The sequence below is a fragment of the Hemiscyllium ocellatum genome, chromosome 48, assembly GCF_020745735.1.
Source record: "Hemiscyllium ocellatum isolate sHemOce1 chromosome 48, sHemOce1.pat.X.cur, whole genome shotgun sequence".
Taxonomy (NCBI): Eukaryota; Metazoa; Chordata; class Chondrichthyes; order Orectolobiformes; family Hemiscylliidae; genus Hemiscyllium; species Hemiscyllium ocellatum.
In genome coordinates, this window is record NC_083448.1 from 13,359,141 (window position 1) to 13,381,285 (window position 22,145).

The 22,145-nt window shown below is 44.7% G+C and overlaps 1 protein-coding gene across 1 annotated transcript; it reads right to left on the reverse strand.

The window, feature by feature from the left end:
* Positions 1 to 1,282: 1,282 nt before the first annotated feature.
* On the reverse strand, positions 1,283 to 19,640 carry LOC132836908 (alpha-1A adrenergic receptor-like). The gene is made up of 2 exons (XM_060856475.1): positions 18,740 to 19,640; positions 1,283 to 1,755 (listed from the first exon to the last, which is right to left on the reverse strand). Exons 1-2 carry the CDS (start codon positions 19,638 to 19,640, stop codon positions 1,283 to 1,285), a joined length of 1,374 nt encoding a protein of 457 aa, XP_060712458.1.
* Between the last annotated feature and the right edge of the window lie 2,505 nt (positions 19,641 to 22,145).

A 22,145-nucleotide genomic window follows, 5' to 3' on the forward strand; every position in this document is an offset into this window, starting at 1 on the left:
ATTGAGGATGTCACCTAGACAGGGGACGAAACGCCTGCAACACACATTCCCAGCTTGGCGAACAGAACCACAACAACGAGCACCTGAGCTCGCACAAACTTTGAATCTCTCTCTCTCTCTTCTCCCTCACACTCTCATGCTTTTCAAAGACAACATCATCCAACTATGCCAAGACAATAAACCTCTAAACTTGGAATCTGTTTAGCTTAATAGTTCAAACCCAGCAAGGCATGGTGCAAAGCTGAGGACAGAGCAGCAGGTAGAATCTAGTCTGAGGAGATCAAACCATGGAGAGGAAAACACTCTGAAGTGAACAAGTTGACTTAGGGCAATGCAACCCAAAATCCAGAGAGAAGAAAATGAGCTTGTATGTCTTTTACAAATTTGGTTTCTTAAAACTTTAAGAAGCATGTTTTGCTTGTCTAAGCGGGTTCAGTGTACTGTTACTGCCAAATGTTTGTCATTTTGCAAAACCAGTTTGAGTTTGATGAAGACAGAGCCGCCTTATTTCCCCAAAAAACCCAGAGTTCTGTCATTGTTGTCTCTCTTGAGTGCCATTTTATAAAGCCATTTCATTCCAAGAAAGGATTATAGAACTGTCATTTTGAATCAAGAGTTGTCATGAAGTCAAAGGTAAAATCTTTCCAGCTGTTGCATGTGAAGTAAAAATGTCATCCATTGAAGCACCTTTGTTCACTATCTTGTCTCAGAAAATGTTCACATTGCCTTGGACTTGATGCACATGGCACTTTTTGTTTACCTTCCATGTGTGAATTGCTGAAAAGGAGCTTTCCTGGACTTTGTACCTGTGCAGTTTGCTGCCCTTGGTTTCATTTGAAAAGTGTTTAATGCCCATCAGAAATGAGGTGGCACATGTTAGAACATGTAACTGGGAAGGTAAACCAACATTCACTAAATAACGCAGAGCGACAGGTACGTCACTTTTCAATTGAACCTGTGTGAAATTGAGGGATTACCAACATCGTTGAGGATCCGTGCAATTTCTCTTCAAGTGGCTGAATATGTCTTAGATACAGTCCATTCCTGACAAGATAATTAATCTTGGTGATCCATCCTAACGATAATAAAGCCTTATTCTGAACCTACCTCACCTTCTCGAAGATGGTCAGCATTGTGTGCGCGAGTGAATGAGAAAACATTTGGGGATGGTAGTGATGATGAATGAACAGAATTGGAATGGCAAGTAGCAAATTTCTGTCGAGCTGTGGAATTGGTGATGTTCCCCTCTGGGAAACCTCTTGTTAGTACTGGAGTCACGTGATCACACAGGATCACCGTAATCACCAACCGAATAAGCTTGAGGTTTCAAACCCGGTGCATGGTGTGTCTCACCACGAGGTGCATTGGCATCAGTGCAACAGCAGCACAGAATCGTTCTACCTCTCCCATTGAGATGCCTGCACTTGTTCTCTGTTCCATGATCTGGCAGGGTGGAAAATAATTTCCATTCACAATCTCGATCAGACTTGGAGGTCTTGAAGGTCTCCCTGGACCCGACAGGAGTGCGTACTACGTGCTTTTGCCCCTCTGCACTGTGGCTGTAGCTCAGGGGAGGGTGAAATGATGCCTTTTTCCTGTGACAGCATTGACCCTTCAAGATGTTTTGAAATGCCTTCCTAAATTCTTTGTTTGAAGCTGGGTATATGATGGGGTTAATGCAGCTGTTAAAATAGCCAAGCCAAAATGTTATTTTGAAGATGGTCTCTGGGGCTTTGTACTTCGGGAAGAAAGAACCTGTGGGAGTAAAAGAAAAAAAAACATGATTTAAGGTGTGTACTTACACTGACATCAGGTTGAATTTAAATCAGTGATTCATTGGAGGAGGATTAATTTAGTCCAGTTTGAAAATGACAATGATGAAATTACATGACCCGGTTCCCAACAATGGATTTGTAAGTGAAAGCTTGTGTTTAAATTGAAGCTAACTTTAATAAGGTGCTGGTCAAAATCCTCCACAAACTGCAAACAGTGGTCCGCTAAGGTTGATATTTATGAATACAAAAGTAGGATTTAGCTGGGGCACTTGTGGGAAGGTAATTGAGGTCCTCTGTGCACCGCAACAATCAGAAAGGTATTATCCTCCGAACTGCATTCCATAATGCTCCGTGTGAGAGGAGTGGATTTGTGCTCAAGTGTAAAATGATAACAAATTTCTTACACGAGCAGTAAAGCTTGGAGTTTGAGCTATTGGAGGACCACGATGTCTCTGTCAAGTTAAATGCTTTTTGTTGGCAGTTTGAATTGGGAAAGATGGCTATTACATGATTGTGAGTCCAGCTTATTTATCTTCCTTTTGAGGCTTCCTGTGCTAGAAAATGTGGACTGGGCTGAAAGTGAGTGTCAGTCCTCCAAATCAAGATCATCCAACAGCACTTGAGTGGTGCTGGGCAGTGACCCCAATTCGTTGTTCCACAGGTTTAAAAAAAACAAGACTGACCAGAAATAGCAAGTTGCTCTTGGAATATTCTAGATGAAACATAAGTTTGCAGAAGCAAAATGTTGCACAGTATTGCATTGAACATTTGAAGTGCAAACAAACTACTTTGATTTCCTTGCCTTTATGCTTTTTAAATACATTTGTTCTTCGGATAGGTTGATGCACGTTATGTTGTGTTTTTACTCTGTTTTTATCACTGCTGGGGAACATGGACCTCACCGTCATCCATGTGGCTGGAGTTACAACAGCTTCAGGGAATTGTCCAGGTAAAAGGCACATACCCTGCTAAAACATTTGGTCCCTGATGTATTGGTCTGGTATTTTGGCTAAACAGACCATCCTTCAAACTGGCAACACCTTTACCCATTGCTTGGCTGTGATCTGCTTCTGTGAGGTGGAATGTCTGCAGGTTTCTCGCATCATTTTGAAGTGGCATTGCTGCTAAAGGCATTCATGGAAAGTTGGGTTTCGATTCAGGGGGCCACTGGCACGTGTACTGGAGTAACAGGAAGTTTTGGTGTTGGGCTTCACATAAGACCCGCTGTGACTAGTGTCTCAGTGAACGATATAACTTGGGTTTTGAACTCTCAGTCGCTGGGTGGGATGGAAGAGGTCTTATTTGGGCAGATGAAATTTGAAAAGATAAGTGTGGCTTCACAGGTCATTTTGTTGTCGTCTTCCACTTATGTTGCCATTGAAAGTTTTCATGGTGAGTTCAGTTGAATCGCTGGTTTGTGTGTGTTTTTAAGAGTACCTTCATCCACACTGCAAATAGATGAGTCTGTGGCAGGGGAGACTTCAAAGGCTGAGGGAAGGAGAAACACAGCAGGAGAAGCAATGGGTTGATGTTAAAACCTTTCTGTCTGTGATTGCCAAGTTCAAACAGCAACTTTGTATTCAGAGGTATTGCATAAGTAAAATAATACAAAGATCCTACGAAGCTTGGAATACAATTCATTTCATGTGCATTTATCTGATCTTGTTATTCATCTTAAATAGACAGCAGGCACTTGAACCACTTGCACTCTGTTACCATTGGAGACTATTTCTCCAATGTGTGTTTGATAAATCATTATGATCTCAAGGTTCTATGGACAAATAGATGAAAACATTTTTTCTTGTTGCCTGTCATGATTAATGTGATTTCAGAGGATGTGATTTCACTTAGATGAAAAGGCTACCACTGCTTTTAAAAAATATATATAAATTGAGTTTTTAAAATGATACATGGGTGTGAGATGGAACGCGAGACACTTAACTTTGAAACGTGTGAACAGAAAGAAGAATCTCCACTGCCTTCATGGAGACAATGTCAGGCCAGGATCAGGAGTTGTCATTGTGATCAGAGCTTTGGTGTGGAAGGCTCCAGGCAAGTACAGTTCAGTGTACTGTTTGATTCTTGATTAATAGGTTATAAAAGTAGACTCCCAGCAGAAATTGTTAAATGGATATTTCTCTTTGTATGTCAAGGTCAGGAACATGGGCTTCAAGTGATGGAATGATTCAGAAGTCTCATTCCTTAAAATCATTTATGTTCAAGGTTGGTAACCCCATTCCATACTTCTGTCTCCTCTTCAAGATAAGAGTAGCCCCTGTTTATAATCGAGGCGATCAGGCTGTTTCGTAGATGGCCCTGTATGTCATGACAAATGACATGACAAATGTGATAAATGTAGGCTATAATTCTATATGTGAGTAAAGAACTGGCCCAATGCTCAGGCATATCAAACAAGATCATTCAGCCCAACAGATCAGTAGCAGTATTTATGTATCATATTAAGTTCCTCCTATCCGTACTTCATTTCATCTACTAATATATCTGTTCCGTACTCTCTCAAATATTGAACTTTCCCTCGCATGAATTTGTACTATTTGACTGAAACACTTGAGTAGCACATTATCTGAATAGTTATAGATAAACATGGATCAATAAAGACTACTGACTTGGCAACTGAATGGTCCTAAATGAAGCAGCTTTTATGTGAATGCTTCCAAAGAACATCTTAAAATCAAAGGTGTTTAGTCATTTTTATTGTATTGCACAAGATTGGTTATTATGAGCCTGAAACTCCTTTGTTCTGTGATGGATGCAAGAGGCACATAATTTCAGTACATTGTGCAGTTTGCTGTCAAGCAGAATGAAAGCACACATATGATGTTATAATCAACTGTACTGTGGTTCTTGCAGAATACAAAGTCACAATTCGATATCCCTGAAATAGAAAAAGGACTAATCAGAGTTATATAAAACACAAGAAGGATATGAGTAACCCAAACTCCATTTGCCTCAATTGAAGGGAGACATCAAAATGTTGTAGGCACTTTTCAGGCAATTAGATGGTCATAGAAAGTTAGTGATTTTTGAGAGGACTTGTAGCTCAGGTTGATAAGTACGTAAGTTCGCTCTCTGAGCTAGATGGGTTGTTTTCATCACTATACAGGGTAAAAAGATTGGTGAGAGTCTCCGGTGAAGTGCTGGTGGCATGTCCCTCCTTTCTATTTATAGGTCTTGTTTTCTTAACCTGTGTGATGTTACTTCCGGCTCTCTCTCTTTGAAGAGGAAGTAGATGGGGTCTAAATCGATGTGTTTATTAATGGAGTTCTGGTTAGAATGTCATGCCTCCTAAGAATTCTCATGCATGGCTTTGTTTTGTCTGTCTGAGGATGTGTGTGTTGTCTCAGTCAAAGTGGTGTCCTTCCTTGTATGTGCAGAAACTAATGATAGTGGGTCATGTCTTTCGGTGGCCAGTTGGTGTTCGTGTATCCTGGTGGCAAGATTCCTGCTTGTTTGTCCACTGTAGTGTTTTTTTTTAAACCGTTCTTGCATGGTATCTTGTAAGTGATGTTAGTTTTGCTGGTTGTTTATAATGGATCCTTTAGTTTCATTTGTCGCTGTTTAAATGTGGGTAGGTTTGTGGGCTACCATGATGCCAAGTGGTCTGACTAGTCTGGGAATCATTTCTGATGCATCTTGGATATAAAGTAACATGGCTGTAGTTTTTGGTTGCATTGTGTCTGTCTGTTTGGGTTTGTCTCTGAGGAGCTGGTGGATTGTGTGTTTATCAGATATCTGTTTCTCTATGCCCTCCAGTTTTGGATACCCCTCCTCTTGAGAAAAGACCTTGGCTGTTCACCTGATCCATGCCTCTGATGATTTTATAAACCCTCTGCTCCAGAGAAAGGCATACCAGCCTATCCAGTCTCCCCTTGTATCTCAAACCCTCTAGTCCCAGTAACATCCTGGTAAATCTCTTCTACATCGTTGACAATTTAATAACATCCTTCCTGTAGCAGGGCAACCACACTCGTATGTAGTACTCCAAGTCTGACCTTCGTAATGTTTTGTAATGCTGTAACATGATCTCCCAACTTCTTTATTCACTGCTTTGACTGACTAAGGCAAAGGTGCATTCTTCACCACCCTGTCTACGTGCGATATCACTTTCAATGAACTATGTACCTGCAGCCCCCCACCCCGGTCTCTCTGATAACACTACCATTAACAGTGTAAGTCCTACCCTACTTTGTCTGACCAAAATGCCACACCTCAGATGTCATTGAGTTAAAGTCCATCTGCCATTCCTTGGCCCACAGGCCTGGTTGATCAAGATCCCATTGTCCTCTTACATAACCTCCTTCGGTGTCCACTGCACTGCCAATTTTGGTGTCATCTGCAAAATTTCTGACCATGCCTCTCCTATATTCTCATCTCCATCATTTATAACCATGCCTTACATTCGACAGGACTGAAGCTTTGTAATTCCCTTTGTAAAACTCTCCGTTGCTGCAACTTCACATCCTCATTTATGTTTCAGTTTAAATTAAGTTTAAATTTATTTCCAAGACTGAGTGCCACTTGTACAGACAACTTATGTTCAAGGTGCTATACAAATTCAAGTTTTGATGCTGCAGCATCCCATTTATCAGAATTCAGTTTTAGGTGAAATGACCTCTGCAGGAATTGTCCCAATCTTCTGTGAAGAGTGTGTGGGCATTATTTCGGTTCCCGCTCGCAATCCTGATCCAAGCTTCTGACACCAACTCTCTTGCTGACAACATTCTGTGATTTAACCAGGCTGTTGGTGACTTCATCTCATGTTTTCTTTTGGCCTGCATTTACTTCCATGCCCGTCAAAATTTTACAATTTTCACCAGTTATTTTATATGTCTCCCTGGCTTTGCTCCCACCTCCTTTCTGAGTTACCTTCCAACCTCATAAATGACTCTGAAACATGCACCTCTCTCATTGTGGCCTCTTGTGCATTCCCAATTACAATTTCTCTCTCTCTCTCTCTCTCTGTCTCTCACTCTCTCTGTCTCTCTCTCTCTCTCTCTGTCTCTCTCTCTCTGTCTCTCTCTCTGTCTCTCTCTCTGTCTCTGTCCGTGTCTCTAGCAATTGTTTTCATTGCTTCCAGCTCTGGATTATTGTTCCTACATTTCTTTGCCTCATTTTTGTTTTGTTATTTCCAAGGTCTCTGGCAGAGTCTGTCCCCTTTGCTCAGAAGGGAAGGGAGAAGAGGAGCAGAGCGTTAGTCATTATGGACTCCATAGTTAGGGGTACAGACAGGAGGTTCTGTGGGATTGAGAGAGACGTGCAGTTTGTGTGTTGCCTCCCACGTGCCAGGGTTCGTGATAGATCTCCGATCGTGTGCTCGGAATCCTTGCAAGGGAGGGGGAGCAGCCCCAAGTTGTGGTCCACATAGGCACCCATGACATAGGAAGAGAGATGGGGATTTCAGGCAGAAATTCAGGGAGAAAGGGTGGAAGCGTTGAGCGAGGACAAAGAGTTGTTATCTCTAGTTTGTTGCCAGTTCCACGTGCTTGTGAGAGGAGGAATAGGGGGAGAGAGGAGTTGAGCAGAGGGATGGTGCAGCGAGGGAGGGTTTTGGATTCTTGGATAAATGGGGCTCTTTCTGGGGTAGGTGGGACCTCTACAAACAGGATGGTCTTCACCTGAACCAGAGGGGCACCAGTATCCTAGGGGTGGAAATTTGCTAATATTCTTTGGATGGGTTTAAACTAATTCAGCAGGGGGATGGGAAACTAAATTGTAGTTCAAGTATAGAGGAGGTTGAGAGTGGGGAGGTCTGAAATGAGGTTTCAGGGTTGCAAGAGGACACCGGTGAGCTAAAACGTTGGTTTGAAGTGTGTCAATTGAATGCCAGGAACATCTGTAACGAGCTGGGTGAATTTGCATCATGGGTCGGTACCTGGGATTTTGATGTTGTGCCTATTTCAGAGACACAGAGCAGTGACAGGAATAGTTGTTGTTTCAGGTTCCGGGATTTAGATGTTTCAGTAAGAACAGAGAAGGTGGTCTAATGGCTGCAGAAAGGATGTTTGAGGAGTTGTCAATTGAGGTAGTATGGGCTGAGATGAGAAACAACAAAGGAGAGGTCACCCTGTTGGGGTTTTCTACAGGCCTCTGAATAGGCCCAGACATTTAGAGGAAAGGAAAGATTATTTTCAGTGGGAGCGAGAGCAACAGGGTAATTGTTATGGGGGATTTCAACTTCCCAAATATTGACTGGGAATACGTACTTTAGATGGGTGAGTTTTTGTCCATTGTATACAAGAGGGTTTACTGACACAGTATGTAGACAGGCCAACAAGGGTGAGCCCATATTAGATTTAGTACTGAACCCAGCCAGGTGCGAGATAAGTGTGGTAGGTAGGTGATAGATGGGAATGAGGTTCACAAGGAGGTGGTGTTAGAAATTTTGGAAAGTGTGAAAATAGAATAAATCCCAACCAGCCAAGGGGATTTATGTAGGATTCTCTGGGAAGTCAGGAAGGAGATTGCTGAGCCTTTGGCTTTGATCTTTTGTTGTCATTGCCTACAGGAAGCGTGCCAGAAGACTCGAGGATCGCAAATGTTTCCTTGTTCAAGAAGGGGAGTAGAACAACCCTGGTAGTTACAGACCACTGAGCCTTCCTTTGGTTGTGGGTAAAGTATTGGAAAAGGTTAGAAGAGGTAGGATTTATAATCACCTTAATAGGAATAAGTTGGTTAGGGATAGTCAACACAATTTTGTAAAGGGTAGGGCGTGCATCACAAACCTTCTGGAGTTCTTTGAGAAGATGATCAAACAGGTGGATGCAGGTAAAGCAGTTGTTGTGGTGGATATGGATTTCAGTAAGGCATTTCCCATGGTATGCTCCTGCACAAAATACAGAGTCATGGGATTGAGGTCGATTCAGTGGTTTGGATCAGAAATTGGTGAGCTGAAAGAAGACAGAAGGTGGTAGTTGACTGGAAATGTTCATTCTGGAGTTCAGTTGCTCGTGAGGTACCACAAGGATCTGTTTTGAGTCCAGTGCTGTTTGTCATTTTTATAAACTACCTGGATGAGGGCGTAGAAGAATGGTTAGTAAATTTGCAGATGACACTAAGGTGGATGGAGTTGTGGATAGTGCCGAAGGATGTTGTAGGTTACAGCGGGATATAGATAAGCTGCAGAGGTGGCATATGGAGTTTAATATAGAAAAGTATGAGGTGATTCACTTTGGAAGGAGTGAATGCAGAGTTTTGGGCAAATGGTAAGATTCTTGGCAGTGTAGATGAGCAGAGAGATCTTGGTGTCCATGTACATAGAAATCTGAAAATGGCCACCCAAGTTGATAGGGTTGTTAAGAAGGCAGACAGTGTGTCAGCTTTTATTAGTAGAGGGATTGAGTTTCGGAACCATGAGGTCAAGTGGCAGCTGTACAAAACTCTGGTGCGGCCGCACTTGGAGTATTGCGTGTAGTTCTGGTCACCGCATTATAGGAAGGATGTGGAAGCTTTGGAAAGTGTCCAGAAGAGATGATGCCTGGTACAGAGGGAAGGTCTTATGAGGAAAGGTTGAGGAACTTGAGGCTGTTTTCGTTAGAGAGAAGAAGGTTGAGAGGTGACATAGTTGAGACACACAAGATAACCACATTGGGTGGACAGTGAGACCCTTTTTCCTCGGATGGTGATGGCAAGCACGAGGGGCCATAGCTTCAAATTGAGGGGTGATCGATAGAGGATAGATGTCAGAGGTAGTTTGTTTACTCAGTGTAGTAGGGGAGTGGAATGCACTGCCTGCAACAGTTGTAGACTTGCCAACTTTACAGGCATTTAAATGGTCATTGGATAGGTATATAGATGAGAATGGAATAGTGTAGGTGAGATAGGCTTCAGCACCGGCGGCACAACATCGAGGGCCGAAGGGCCTGTACTGCACTGTAATGTTCTGTGTTCTGATAAACCTTGAAATGTAGGGTTTTGATGAATCTTTGGGTCATCTGACTTTCTGGCATCTGATGTCTGTCATGTGTCTCGAGATCATATTTGCTTTGCAATAATCCTGTGATATGTCTTTATGATCAGTGTGTTACAGTGTTGAATATTATAGAAACATAAACTGTTGTTCACGTTTTGGCACTTTGTGGCTTTACTAATTTACCAAAACTGAACTGTTAGATTTTGTTTAAAATGTTGCATGCAAGAGATGCACAAATGTGGCAATTGCTACTCGGGTGAAAAGCTATAAGCACTGAAACAAGTGGGATAAGTGTAGATAGATCAGCACATATTGGATGGACTGAAGGGCTTCTTTGGTGCTGTATGACTCTAAAGTCATGTGCTTTTATCCCAACATTCAAATCCTGCATAAGCTTAAGAAACCTCAAGGAATTTACCATATCAAAACCTCAATCTATCAAAATCAGCATGGCTGGCGGAACATTTAAAATGGCCAGGGAATAATATTTGCCTGGTACATTCCGCATGTCAACACCACACCCAATCAGCATTAACTTGTAAACTGTCTGCACCTTAATCTCAGACTGTAACAATTGGTGTTCCCATGAGAATTTGACGCTGTTGCCATTCTGCCCCGATAAGTGCGAGACAAGTAACTTGACAAGCATGTACACTTGACAGCCCAACTCAAGCTACTATGTTTGGAATATCTAGAATTTCAAAGAACTGACAAAAGTGTGAGAAAATGCTTAAGATATTGGAAAGTTGAGAGCAGACTTCACACATTGACAACATGCATCACGGATGGCCTTGGAGCTATTGAGACCAAAACAGACATAGACACGCCAGAAACTAATTACACAAACCTGTCACACCTTATTTATTGTTCTATAAATCTAGCAAGCCATCCGCAATAACCTCCAGATTTGCTGGACCAACCTTATAAACCAACGTGTTTTATCATCGGTCATTAATCTCTTCAAATGGTTGCATTCCATACAGGTTATTGCAGCACAAGTGTTCCTGAATTAAGTTCAAAGCTAAGTTTTCCCTTTAACAAAAATCTTGATTAATGTTTAATTTATTCATGTTTTTGTTTCTCTGCTTTGACTGTAATTGGTGATTACTCGACTTGGCTTACACACAGAGTTGACCTGATCACGAACCTGTCCATGTCTCTCGGTAATATTCTCACTTACATGCGCTCTACTTGAGTTGAGATTAGAGTGGTGCTGGAAAAGCACAGCAGTTCAGGCAGCATCCGAGGAGCAGGAAAATCGACATTTCGGGCAAAAGCCCTTCATCAAGAGTGGCGCTCTACTTAAAGTCTACTTGATCTCTGTCCCATTGTCAAACTTGGATGTGGGAGCCTGCTCTTAATCTGAATGGAAAATAAGTAAATGGATGAGTTGAGGACTCCACTAGATGATGCTGAGAATAACCAGTTATTATCATGTCTCTTTGCCTTTTTTCATTTGGCACATTTCCTCAGGTTTTTTTTAATGGTATTGTACAGTATAGGAGAAAAACAATATGAGGAAGAATATTTTGTCTTTCATTCTTGAGGAGAAGGAGAACTTTCAATTGTTCATGCTGGGTCTGTTCACAGAATCTATGTTTTGACAACATCAGTTGTCCAGTTGGAAAGTTCTGAGACTGACTAACAGTCCAGCTGAGATACAGGTATTTCGTTTTCCAGAAAAAATCCATTTCACGTTTTGTCTTTAGAAGTACATGGAGAGGGAATGCATGCAGTGTCCTTGTCACACTGAAACCTACCTGAGGGAAAGCACCCTGTTTCTCTCCTCCTGATCCTCTGTACCAGAGGGCTGGAAGATAGTACATGAAATTACAAACTTGGGACAGTTGAAAGAAATGATTGAAAACTTTGATACTAGGAGTTACAGGTGGTTGTTGACAACTGTTCAGTTCCAGAGACAATACTCTGCTGTAAGCCAATGTGGACCTTGCATGTACTTCTGTGATTGTTCAAGTTCAGAGGTGTAACCTGTAACACACTCTTGTGCCTTAACAGGAATATTCTGATCCCTTTTAGTTCTTTAGTCTTTCCAAAGCAGAACTAAAAGGACAATTGTGAAATGTGGCTTGATCCAAATGATGCAGCTGCTTTGTAGCACACCGAGGTGGACACCGAAAACACTCATGATATGTGACTGGGCACAGTTCTCAATGATACCATAGGAACAGCCTGAGTGTTTCTAGACAGGCTATGTTCTCTTCTGGATAGTCTCCTGTGGTTCTTAACTCTTCATTTCCAATAAAGTTCATAGTGCTTTCTCTTTGAGAAACCTCATCACCCTTGTGACCTTCCTGTTTGAAAGGCTCCTGTTTTCCCTTCAGTCCAAGTAAATGTTTAAAAGGGACCAAATCCTTGCCAATGCACTGGGTCTGGTGATTTTCGCTTCATCAATTTATAAAACATAGCCGCAAAACTTTGGTCCGACCAGAAACACCAAGAATAGCTGTGAGCAAATTATAACTGATCGTCACCAATCTTGTGTTTTCAACTTAGACCATAAGCTATAATCGCAAAATTAGGCCATTCAACTCATCACGTCTTCTCCTTCATTTGAACATGGCTGACACATTTCTCAATGCCATTCTCTTTCCTTCTCCTTATCACACTTGATTCCCTTTCTGGTTGAGAACCTGTCTATCTCTGTCTTAAATATGCTCGATGACTAGGCCTCCACAGACCTCTGCGGCAATGAGTTCCACAGATTCACCACCCTTTGGCTGAAGAAATGCCTTCTCCCCTCAGTCGCACAAGGTCATTGCATTATGCTGAGGCTGTCCTCTTGGGTCCTTTTCCCTCCTAATCATGGAAGGATCTTTGACACTTCCAATATATTCACGTGCTTCGGTATTCTTTAAGTTTCAATGAGATTCCTCTTCATCCTTCTGAGTTGCATCCAGCATAGACCCAGAGTCCTCAATTGCTCCTCATGTGACAAGCCATTCAAGCGTGGGGTACTCTGGACCTCCTCCAACTCCAGCACATCCTTCCTTAGACCAGGGTCCAAAACTTCTCAATGTTCCAATTGCAGCCTGACTAGAGCCTTGTACAGCCTTAGAAAAACATCTCTGCTGTTATATTCTAGTCCTCTAGCTAACCATGCTTATGCCTTCTGATCTGCTACCTGAATATGCATGTTAACCTTCAGAGAATCCTGAACTGGGACTCCCAATTCCGTTTGTCCTTTAGATTTCTGAAGCCTTTCCCTGTTTCTAAAGTGGTCTATGCCTTTCTTCATCCTACTACAGTGCACGGCCTCACACTTTTGCAAATTGTATTCCATGTGCCACTTCTTTGCCCACGCTGCTAACCTGTCCAAGTCCTTTTTGCAGCACTCCCACGACCTGCCTCTGGATCCTCCCAAAGAACAGCCCATCCCCCGCTAGATGTGGTCCCAGAACTGCTTTAAATATTCCAAAAGACGCCTGGCCAGAGCATCATGCAGCCTCAACAGTACATCCCTGTTCTTGAATTTTAGCCCTTTGAAATGAATTTGGTTGCATTCACTTCTGTGGCAAAATATACAAAACTGAAGACTTAAAACGTGACTTGAGCATTTAAGATCAGGATGAAATGCTCAACGCAGACTTAACGTTGAACCGTGACAGTCAGACAAAGGGTGTCGTTTCAACCTCGTGCAAACAACTTGAGAAGTTTATCAAAAGAACTGCCAACCTGTGAAGTGTAATTTCGCACCGTGTGAAGGTATACTGACACTCCAGTAATTATTGAGGAGCTGTTACCAATGGCGATTGGAGGGGGAATTGCCCTGCCGTGGGTAGCATCTTTGCCTCTACTGTGAGGCTTTGGGATCAGGTTCCACCCAAGAAAGATTTATTTCTGGCATGTCAAAATTGACTGATTATGAATTGCAAATCTTTCCAGTACATGAGTGGCAGAATGGGAGTGTGTCTTGCTGAACTTGAAGCAGAATTATGCCTCAAGCTGTGTGGCCCCTAGTGCCAGGCTAGCAATCTGATCCAGTAGAAACGAGCCATGGAAACAGAAATAATCATGTGATTGCCTGTTTCATGCTCTCAGTCGGAGGTAGCCATGACTAGGGGGAGTGGGAGCAACTATCACCCTGTGGGCTGATTGGTCTCCACATCTCTCTCCTTTTCACATTCTTCACTAATCTTCAAACTGACTGGCAACTGTGGCATCAAGCCTTCAATTCTGGTGCATTTGAATAATATTTTCAGCATTCAAACATCCTGAACTTGCCCCTTTTATTGTTGAAGACTCAAAGAATTTTTTCATTTGAAAAGGTGTTTTTTTCTGAAGAAGAGAAATTGAGACTAAGAAAGGCACAGATGTGAGAGGACCATAAATGAAAGGATGTGGAGTAAATGGAGAAGGGAAGATTTGTTGGCACTAACATGTAACCTGTTTTATTGCCTTGCAAAAACAAGCTTTGAATTCAGAGTCAGGTGTCTTAAATGCACAGAGAAGCACTGGAGCACACAAGGGCTGAATAATTATACCATTTCCACAAAGGGGATGGTATTCTGTTGATTGTTGGAAGTGTTGATCAAATTTGTTTCATGTTGAATTTAATGAAAAAATTAAGTTATTTAAAATAATATCATTTCAAATAATCGGGCGTGCATTTCATCTTGAAAACTGAATGGGTTACCCAACAAAAACATTTGTCATAATGCAACCTGAATGATGATCTCCCTTCCCCCAACCCCCTCTTTATTTTTTTACCACCATGCAAGGAAGAAGGTGCCATTCCGTAATGAGTACAATTAAGGCTGATGGAAAAAAAACAATTAATCCCCTTTCATCCCCAAGGCTTGAATTCTAATGTTTAATAAAAAAATAGCCATCATGAATAACAACAACAGGAAAAGTTGCATTTGTGCAGCACCTTTTTAATGGATTGAAATGTCCCACAATACTAACAGATCCTTTACAAACAAAATCGTAACATTTGACTCCTTCTTTTGATCAAGTCACCAGTTTGCAGGTTTAATAAATGATTCAGATTTGGCAGCTGCTTGAAATGATTGATCTAATGATTGTGATATCTTCTCCACATTAAAATGTTTTTACAATGTGATTCAAACAGAGCACTGTTTGGTGCAATTCAGTAACATTTGGTTTTTGTGAAAATTCCAGTTGGATTTGGGGTTAAGTAACATCCTGCAGGGAAGTTGAAGAAAATTTGTGATGAAGTCAGGAAATGGAAATAATTGGCCTTCAAGTTGCAGATTGTAATATAAAGTTGTATCTTTAGTTTGATGTGTTGCATAAACATGTGAATTGTGCCTGGAAACTTTGTGTGGAATCTAAACTGTGACATCTGACCCACAAATACCATAAGGTGGAGTGTAGGTAGGGCACAAAATCAAGAGGGCTCATGGGATACTGTTTATCATTTGGAATGAGCTTAAACTTAATTTTTATGTTTCAGTTAGTAAGGCATTAGTGAGACAAGATTGTAATAAGTGTGTGTAGTTTTTGGATTCCTTATTTAACAGAGGATGGAAATGCACTGAAGGTTTAGTTGATTGATTCCCAGGATGAGTGGGTGGTCTCAGGAGGACAGGTTGGACAGATGGACTTGCTTCTTTTGGAGTTCAAAAGAATGAGAAATGTCTTGGTGGAAGTAGATAAGAAATCCAGAAGGAGGGGTCACTTAAAAAAAATTATGAAATGCTGTTATAAAAGTCCTTTGGGGATCGAGCTGAAGAGAATTTTATTCGAGGATTGAGGAACTTTGTCTCTTCTACCTTCTGAGGCACAATTTCAGTCTCATTGAATATTTGCATTATCAGCCCTCTGGTTCCACAGGTCAGTGCAACATAATCTGAAGCCCATATATGCTCCACTATTCCATTTTCATCCATATGTTAATCCAATGACTATTTAAACACCCTTCATGTTGGCGAGTCGACTCCTGTTGCAGGCAGTGTATTCCAAGCCCCTACTACTCTGAGTAAAGAAACTACCTCTGATGTGTCCGGTATCTATCACCCCTCCACTTAAAGCAATGTCCTCTCATGCTCGCCATCACCATCTAGGGAAAAAGTTCCCTATCTAACTGTCTGATTATCTTAACCTGTGATTCCTCTGAAGAGTATTTATCTGGTTTGGATGAGAATGTGGAGTGTGAAACACAACATCAACCATCATCTTACCAACAACAAGAAGTTTCAGGGGCCTAAATGGTCTCAGATTTCTCTTGTTTTACATATAGGTAAGGCCCATTGTATTTCTACCAGTGGTCCTTCTCACCCCATTTCAAGTCATAGAGTCGTTCACCATAGAAACAGATCCTTCGACCATAATCCTGAACTAAACTTGTCCCACTTGTCTGTGCTTGGTCATCACCCTTGGAACATTTCTTATTCATGTACTCATGTAAATTCCTTTGAAACGTTATAACTGTATCTGCATCCATCATTTCCTCGAGATGTTTATTCGCTCATGACCCACTGTTTTTAAAAAGCTTCAATGACTTTTAATGTTTTAATCTCTTTTTATGTCCTCTAATATGTTTTACATATTTCTCCCCTTACCTTAAAAATATGTCCCCAGTTTTGAAATCCCTCTCCCCCCACTGTCCAGAAAAGAAACATGATATTCACCTTAACTGTAAATCTTATGATATAATAAACCTCTTAAGGTTACCTCCTGAACTTAACTGAAACAAATCCCAGCAGATCTAGCCTCTCCTTCGAACTCAAACCCTCCATTCCTGACAATAGCCTGGTCCATGCCTTTTGAACTTCCTGCAGCTTAATAACATCAGTTATACAACAGGGCGACCACAACTCGACATAGTTCTCTACCAGAGGCCTCACCAAGATCTAGTACATCTTCCAACGACTCAAATGTCTGTGCTTTGAACACAAGCACACTTCACATCACCTTGTTTATACGGAACGCAGACATGAAAAAATTACATTCCTGAACCTTTCAGTCTGTCTTACCACAGCACTACCCAAGACCCGACTTTTAATTGGATAAATTCTATCCTTGTTTGTTTCACCAAAATTCAATATCTTTTCATATTTTCTTTTTGTGGTCACCTGAAACCGGCGCAATCGACGGGCTGGCATTCCGTTTGTTATAGAGGCGGTTGTGGCTGACCTATCATTCTTGCAATCTCCTGTTTCATTTACCGAACTGCAATCGAGTCCTCGTGTCACCTCAAGTCCCATTGCATAGTTTTTTTTTGTGTGGCCTTTCTTGGTGCGTTCGCCAACTTTTTAGTACGACTCGGGGTCTCTCTTCTGTGGCTGCAATTCTGAACTTGCGCGAAAGAAAACTGTCCATTTCCTTTTGATATCCTCACTCTGAACATCCCACGGCTTCCTGTGCTTTTTCACCCAAGAAAGCCTGAGTAATGCTGAAAAAATATTGGTTCCGACTGGAGCAAAAACATAGTTCCTGAGAAACAAATAAAAACTCCTTTCTCTTTACTGACAGGCACCCTGCCTAATAAGTTCACTACAAGGGGAAAAAAATATTGCATCGTGAAATCCCCATGGTGTGGAAGCAGGCCATTCGGCCCATCGAGTCCACACCAATCGGCTTCCCCCACCCACACCACCCTCTCGCTGTAACCATGCATTTTCCATGACTCGTCCCTGGACACTTTAGCAATTTAGCAGGGCCAATCCACCTACCCATTCCTCTGAAGACCGAATGCGCTTTATTTCAGCCGATAATTTATGGTGCAGATAATATGAGACCGGAATGGTTGCGTTGTGGTACAATTATTTAACCCAACTGCATTCTGACGCGCTCTGTTGGATTCGGTCACGCTCCCTCTCTCTGTCTTTCACCCCGCCCGGCCCACTCCTGCTTGAGTCAGTTTGACTTTTGTTTCGAGATTGAAATTTCTCTCCTCCGTTGTCAGTGTCTGTTTTTCTCCATACACCTTCTGACACGACCGTAGTTAGTCCCTCACCCTCACTCTGTTGTAACGGATTCCACCGACGCTGGGTGATAGTTTTACTCTCTCACTCAATATCGGAGCTGGTAATAACCTTCTGTTCCCTTATTTATGCCCCCGACTACTACTATCCGAGGGGGCTCAGTCACCGCTGCTGCTTATTCAAACTTTTGCTGAAACCCGCGTGGATGCCGCGCTTTCCCAGTAACACACTCTCGACTCGAGTCTCCACATCAGCCTGACATCTACCTCACTAGTGACTGAATATTGTTTGCTGCTCAAAGCAACTGCCCTCGTTTCTGTTCTGTCTCGGCGAAAATTTGACAACATTGTACCCTCCGACAGAACATTCCCCACGGTTCGTACCCCGACGCAAAGGTCAGCAGTGGTCCACGGTAAAATGTTTCATGATCAGTTCCAAACGGAGACCCCCTTTTAGAAAACATCACTGAGACAGTGGTGACCACTGTCACACTCTCAGAATCGGGGAGATGTGCAGCACGCAAACACAGCAAGGTTTTAACTTCGGTCTAACTCGCTCACACCGACCACATATCCCAGCCCAACCTGGCCCCCGGGGCTCCAAACCCTTCCTATTCATATACCCTTCCAAGTGCCTTTTAAATGCTCTAATTGTACCAGCCTCCTCCACTGCCTCTGGCAGCTCATCACGCACCAACCTCTGTGTGAAAAAGCTGGCCCTGAGATCCCTTTTGAAATCTTTCTTCTTCTCACCCCCAAAGCCCATGCCCTCTACTTCTGGACTCTTTTTTTCCTCTCCTTCCCCCACCCCACCAAATCTGGGGAAAAAAAAAGACCAGATTTACAAAGTTATGAGCTTCAGGGAGAGGCTGGGGGCTATTGTCCGTGGAGGGGAGGGGAGGGGAGAGGAGGGGAGGGGAGGGGGCTTACCTTAGGGAGATTTCACACCTCGGCTCTCTAACGCACCGGGTCAAATATCCCCGGCCCCTTTCCGCTCGTCTGTGCAGCTCAAACCCTCCAACCCTGGCCAACTCCAAGACTCAGAGAGAGAGAGAGAGAGAGAGGCAACTTTTCCCACACCATTCTGACAAGTGAAGCATTGACAGGACAAGAGTGGTTTCTTACCTAAGGGTAGGACCACGAAAAACGGGAGCCAGCAGAGTATGAAGCCCCCGACCACGATGCCCAGGGTCTTGGCCGCTTTCTTCTGCCTGGTGAACTTGAAGAGCAGGACTGAGAACGGGGTCTTCAGCTGGGACCTGACCTCTCCCGCCCTCTGGCCCTGGTTCAGCGCGTCCCCCCTCTTCCCCGGCCGGTGGATGCGTAAGCTGACCCGTCCCCCCGCCCCCCTCTTCCTGCCCTCCTCCAGGCTCCTGGTTTCCCGCCTGGCCACCAGGTAGACCCGGCCGTACATCACCAGGATGACGGCCAGCGGCGCGTAGAAGGAGCCCAGGGCGGAGAAGAGCACGTAGCCGGGCTCCTCGGTCACCCGGCACACGGTGTGGTCGGGGGGCGGCGGCTCCTTCCAGCCCATCAGCGGCCCCACCGAGATGACCAGGGCCAAGCACCAGACGCCCAGCAGGGCGCAGAGAGCCCTCCCCGGGGTCACCAGGGCCGGGTGCCGCAGCGGGTGGCTCACCCCGATGTACCGCTCGACGGAGATCACGCACAGGCTGAGGATGGAGGCGGTGGAGCAGAGGACGTCCAGCGCCGCCCAGATATCACAGAGGAGCCGGCCGAGCGGCCACTGGCCCTGCACCTCCAGCCAGGCGGACAGGGGCAGCACGCTGCAGCTCAGCAGCAGGTCGGCCACCGCCAGGTTGACCGTGAAGTAGTGGGTGACCGTCTGCAGGGGCCGGTGGCACACCACCGACAGCACCACCAGCACGTTGCCCAGCAGGGCGAACAGGATGAAGGAGCCCAGCGTCACACCCAGGGCGATGGCCCGGGGAGGGCTGGCAGCGGGCCGAGCAGAACCGTTCAGCGGCAGCGCCGAGCCGCTCCTGTTCTCCGGGAGGACCCCCATGTCCGAGCGCGGTCTCTCCTCCCCGACCTCCGTCCCGTCCCGTCCCTCTCCTCGTCTCCTCTGCTCTCTCCTCCCCTCTCGTCTCCTCCCCCCTCCCTTCCCCTGCCCTCCTCTCCCCTCCCTTCCCCTGCCCTCCTCTCCCCTCCCTTCCCCTGCCCTCCTCTCCCCTCCCTTCCCCTGCCCTCCTCTCCCCTCCCTTCCCCTGCCCTCCTCTCCCTCTCTCTTTCCCTCCTTCCTTCTCCCTCTCCTCCCCTCTCGTCTCCTCTTCCCTCCCCTGCCCTCCTCTCTCTCTTTCCCTCCTCCCCTCCCCCTCTCCCTCTCCTCCCCTCTCCCTCTCCTCCCCTCTCGTCTCTTCTCCCCTCCCTTCCCCTGCCCTCCTCTCTCTCTCTCTTTCCCTCCTCTCCCTCCCCTTCCTCCCCCAGGGAAAAGGGGCTAGACTCTCCACCTGCTGGGATTGCCCCGCGGTACCTGGATCACAAGTTGACTCCGAAAGGCGAGGGGGCTGGAGAAACCTCTCAAGTCACCGAGCCCTTTGGAAACTTCCGAAGCGTCACTCCGCCCCCCCCCCCGGGGCACAAGGGAAATGGGATCAGTCCCCCTCCCCACCCTCCACCAGCAGCCAGCAGCACTCCCCACCCCCCACTCACCCAATTTTACTGTTGCTCCACATTCACATTCCCAGTGTCTGGCGTAAGGGAATCCTGAGCTGGATGGGAGAGTGTGGGATGCCGTCACCAGGGAGTGGATCGTGGGGATTTTGACAAAAATGGATCTTATTCCCGACCAGAAACCGGCTGGAGCTTCTGGCCAGGAGCTGTGTGAACATTTGGGCGTCTTTTTGGGACCACGCGTGGCCGAAAGATCCTTTTCCGCGGTTTGGTTTCGGAGTTAAACGTCGCCCGGTCCGGGTGTGAAGCCGGACCCGACATTGTAAACTGCTTCACTTGTTTCTCGGCCCAGAGAATAACATTGGCCCAAACTCGCAGACTCTCTGTCCTCTCTGAGAATAAAATCCCGCTGAAGAACTGCGGATGGTGGAAATCAGAAACTTGGGGGGAAACAGCAATTGTTGTGAAAATTCAGCAGCTCCGGCGGCTTCTGTGCAGGGAAGTTTTGTGACAGAACATCACTGGACCCCAAGACTCTGCTTCCAGACTCGGCAATTGCTGTCAGACCCGCTGAACTTTGTCCATCGATGTTTGATTTCTCGCTCCGATCCGCCTGTGCCGAGCCGTCAGCATTCGGATATGCAAACTGACTACTGCTTTTTCGAGAAAACCCCAGGAAAGGTGACCTCTGATTTGGGAAAGAGAGAGAGAGAGGTTGCGTTTTCTGAACCGATAACTCTCCACGTTCAGTGCAGTGACTGAGTCCCATCGCTGGTCAGCATACAGAAGCACATCTCAATTCCCACTCCATTTTCCAGCATAGAGACATAGAGATGTACAGCATGGAAACAGACCCTCCCATCCAGCCTGTCCATGCCGACCAGATATCCCAACCCAATCTAGACCCACCTCTCAGCACCCGGCCCATATCCCACCAAACCCTTCCAATTATAAACCCATCCAAATGCCTCTTAAATGTTGCAATTGTACCAGCCTCCACCACTTCCTCTGGCAGCTCATTCCATACACGTACCACCCTCTGCGTGAAAAAGTTGCCCCGTAGGTCTCTTTTATATCTTTCCCCCTATACCCTATACCTATGCCCTCTAGTTCTGGACTCCCCGACTCCAGGGAAAATACTTTGTCTACTTATCCTATCCATGCCCCTCATAATTTTGTAAACCTCTATAAGGTTAACGCTCAGCCTCCGACACTCCAGGGAAAACAGGTCCAGCCTGATCAACCTCCAACCCTGGGAACATCCTTGTAAATCTTTTCTGAACCCTTTCAAGTTTCACAACATCTTTCTGATAGGAAGAAGACCAGAATTGCATGCGATATTCCAACAGTGGCCAAACCAATTTCCTGTACAGCTGCAACGTGACCTCCCAATTCCTGTACTCAATACTCTGACCAATCAACGAAAGCATACCAAACTCCTTCTTCACTATTCTATCTATCTGAGACTCCACTTTCAAGGAGCTATGAACCTGCACTCCAAGGTCTCTTTGTTTAGCAACACTCCCTAGGACCTTACCATTAAGTGTATAAGTCCTGCTAAGATTTGCTTTCCTAAAATGCAGCACCTCGCATTGATCTGAATTAAACTCCATCTGCCACTTCTTAGCCCATTGGCCCATCTGGTCCAGATCCTGTTGTAATCTGAGGTAACCCTCTTCGGTGTCCACTACACCTCTAATTTTGGTGTCATCTGCAAACTTACTAACTATACCTCTTATGCTCGCATCCAAATCTTTTATATCAATGACGTAAAGTAGAGAACCCAGCGCCGATCATTGTGGCACTCCACTGATCACAGGCTTCCAGTCTGAAAAGCAACCCTCCACCACCACCCTCTGTCTTCTACCTTTGAGCCAGTTCTGTATCCAAATGGCGA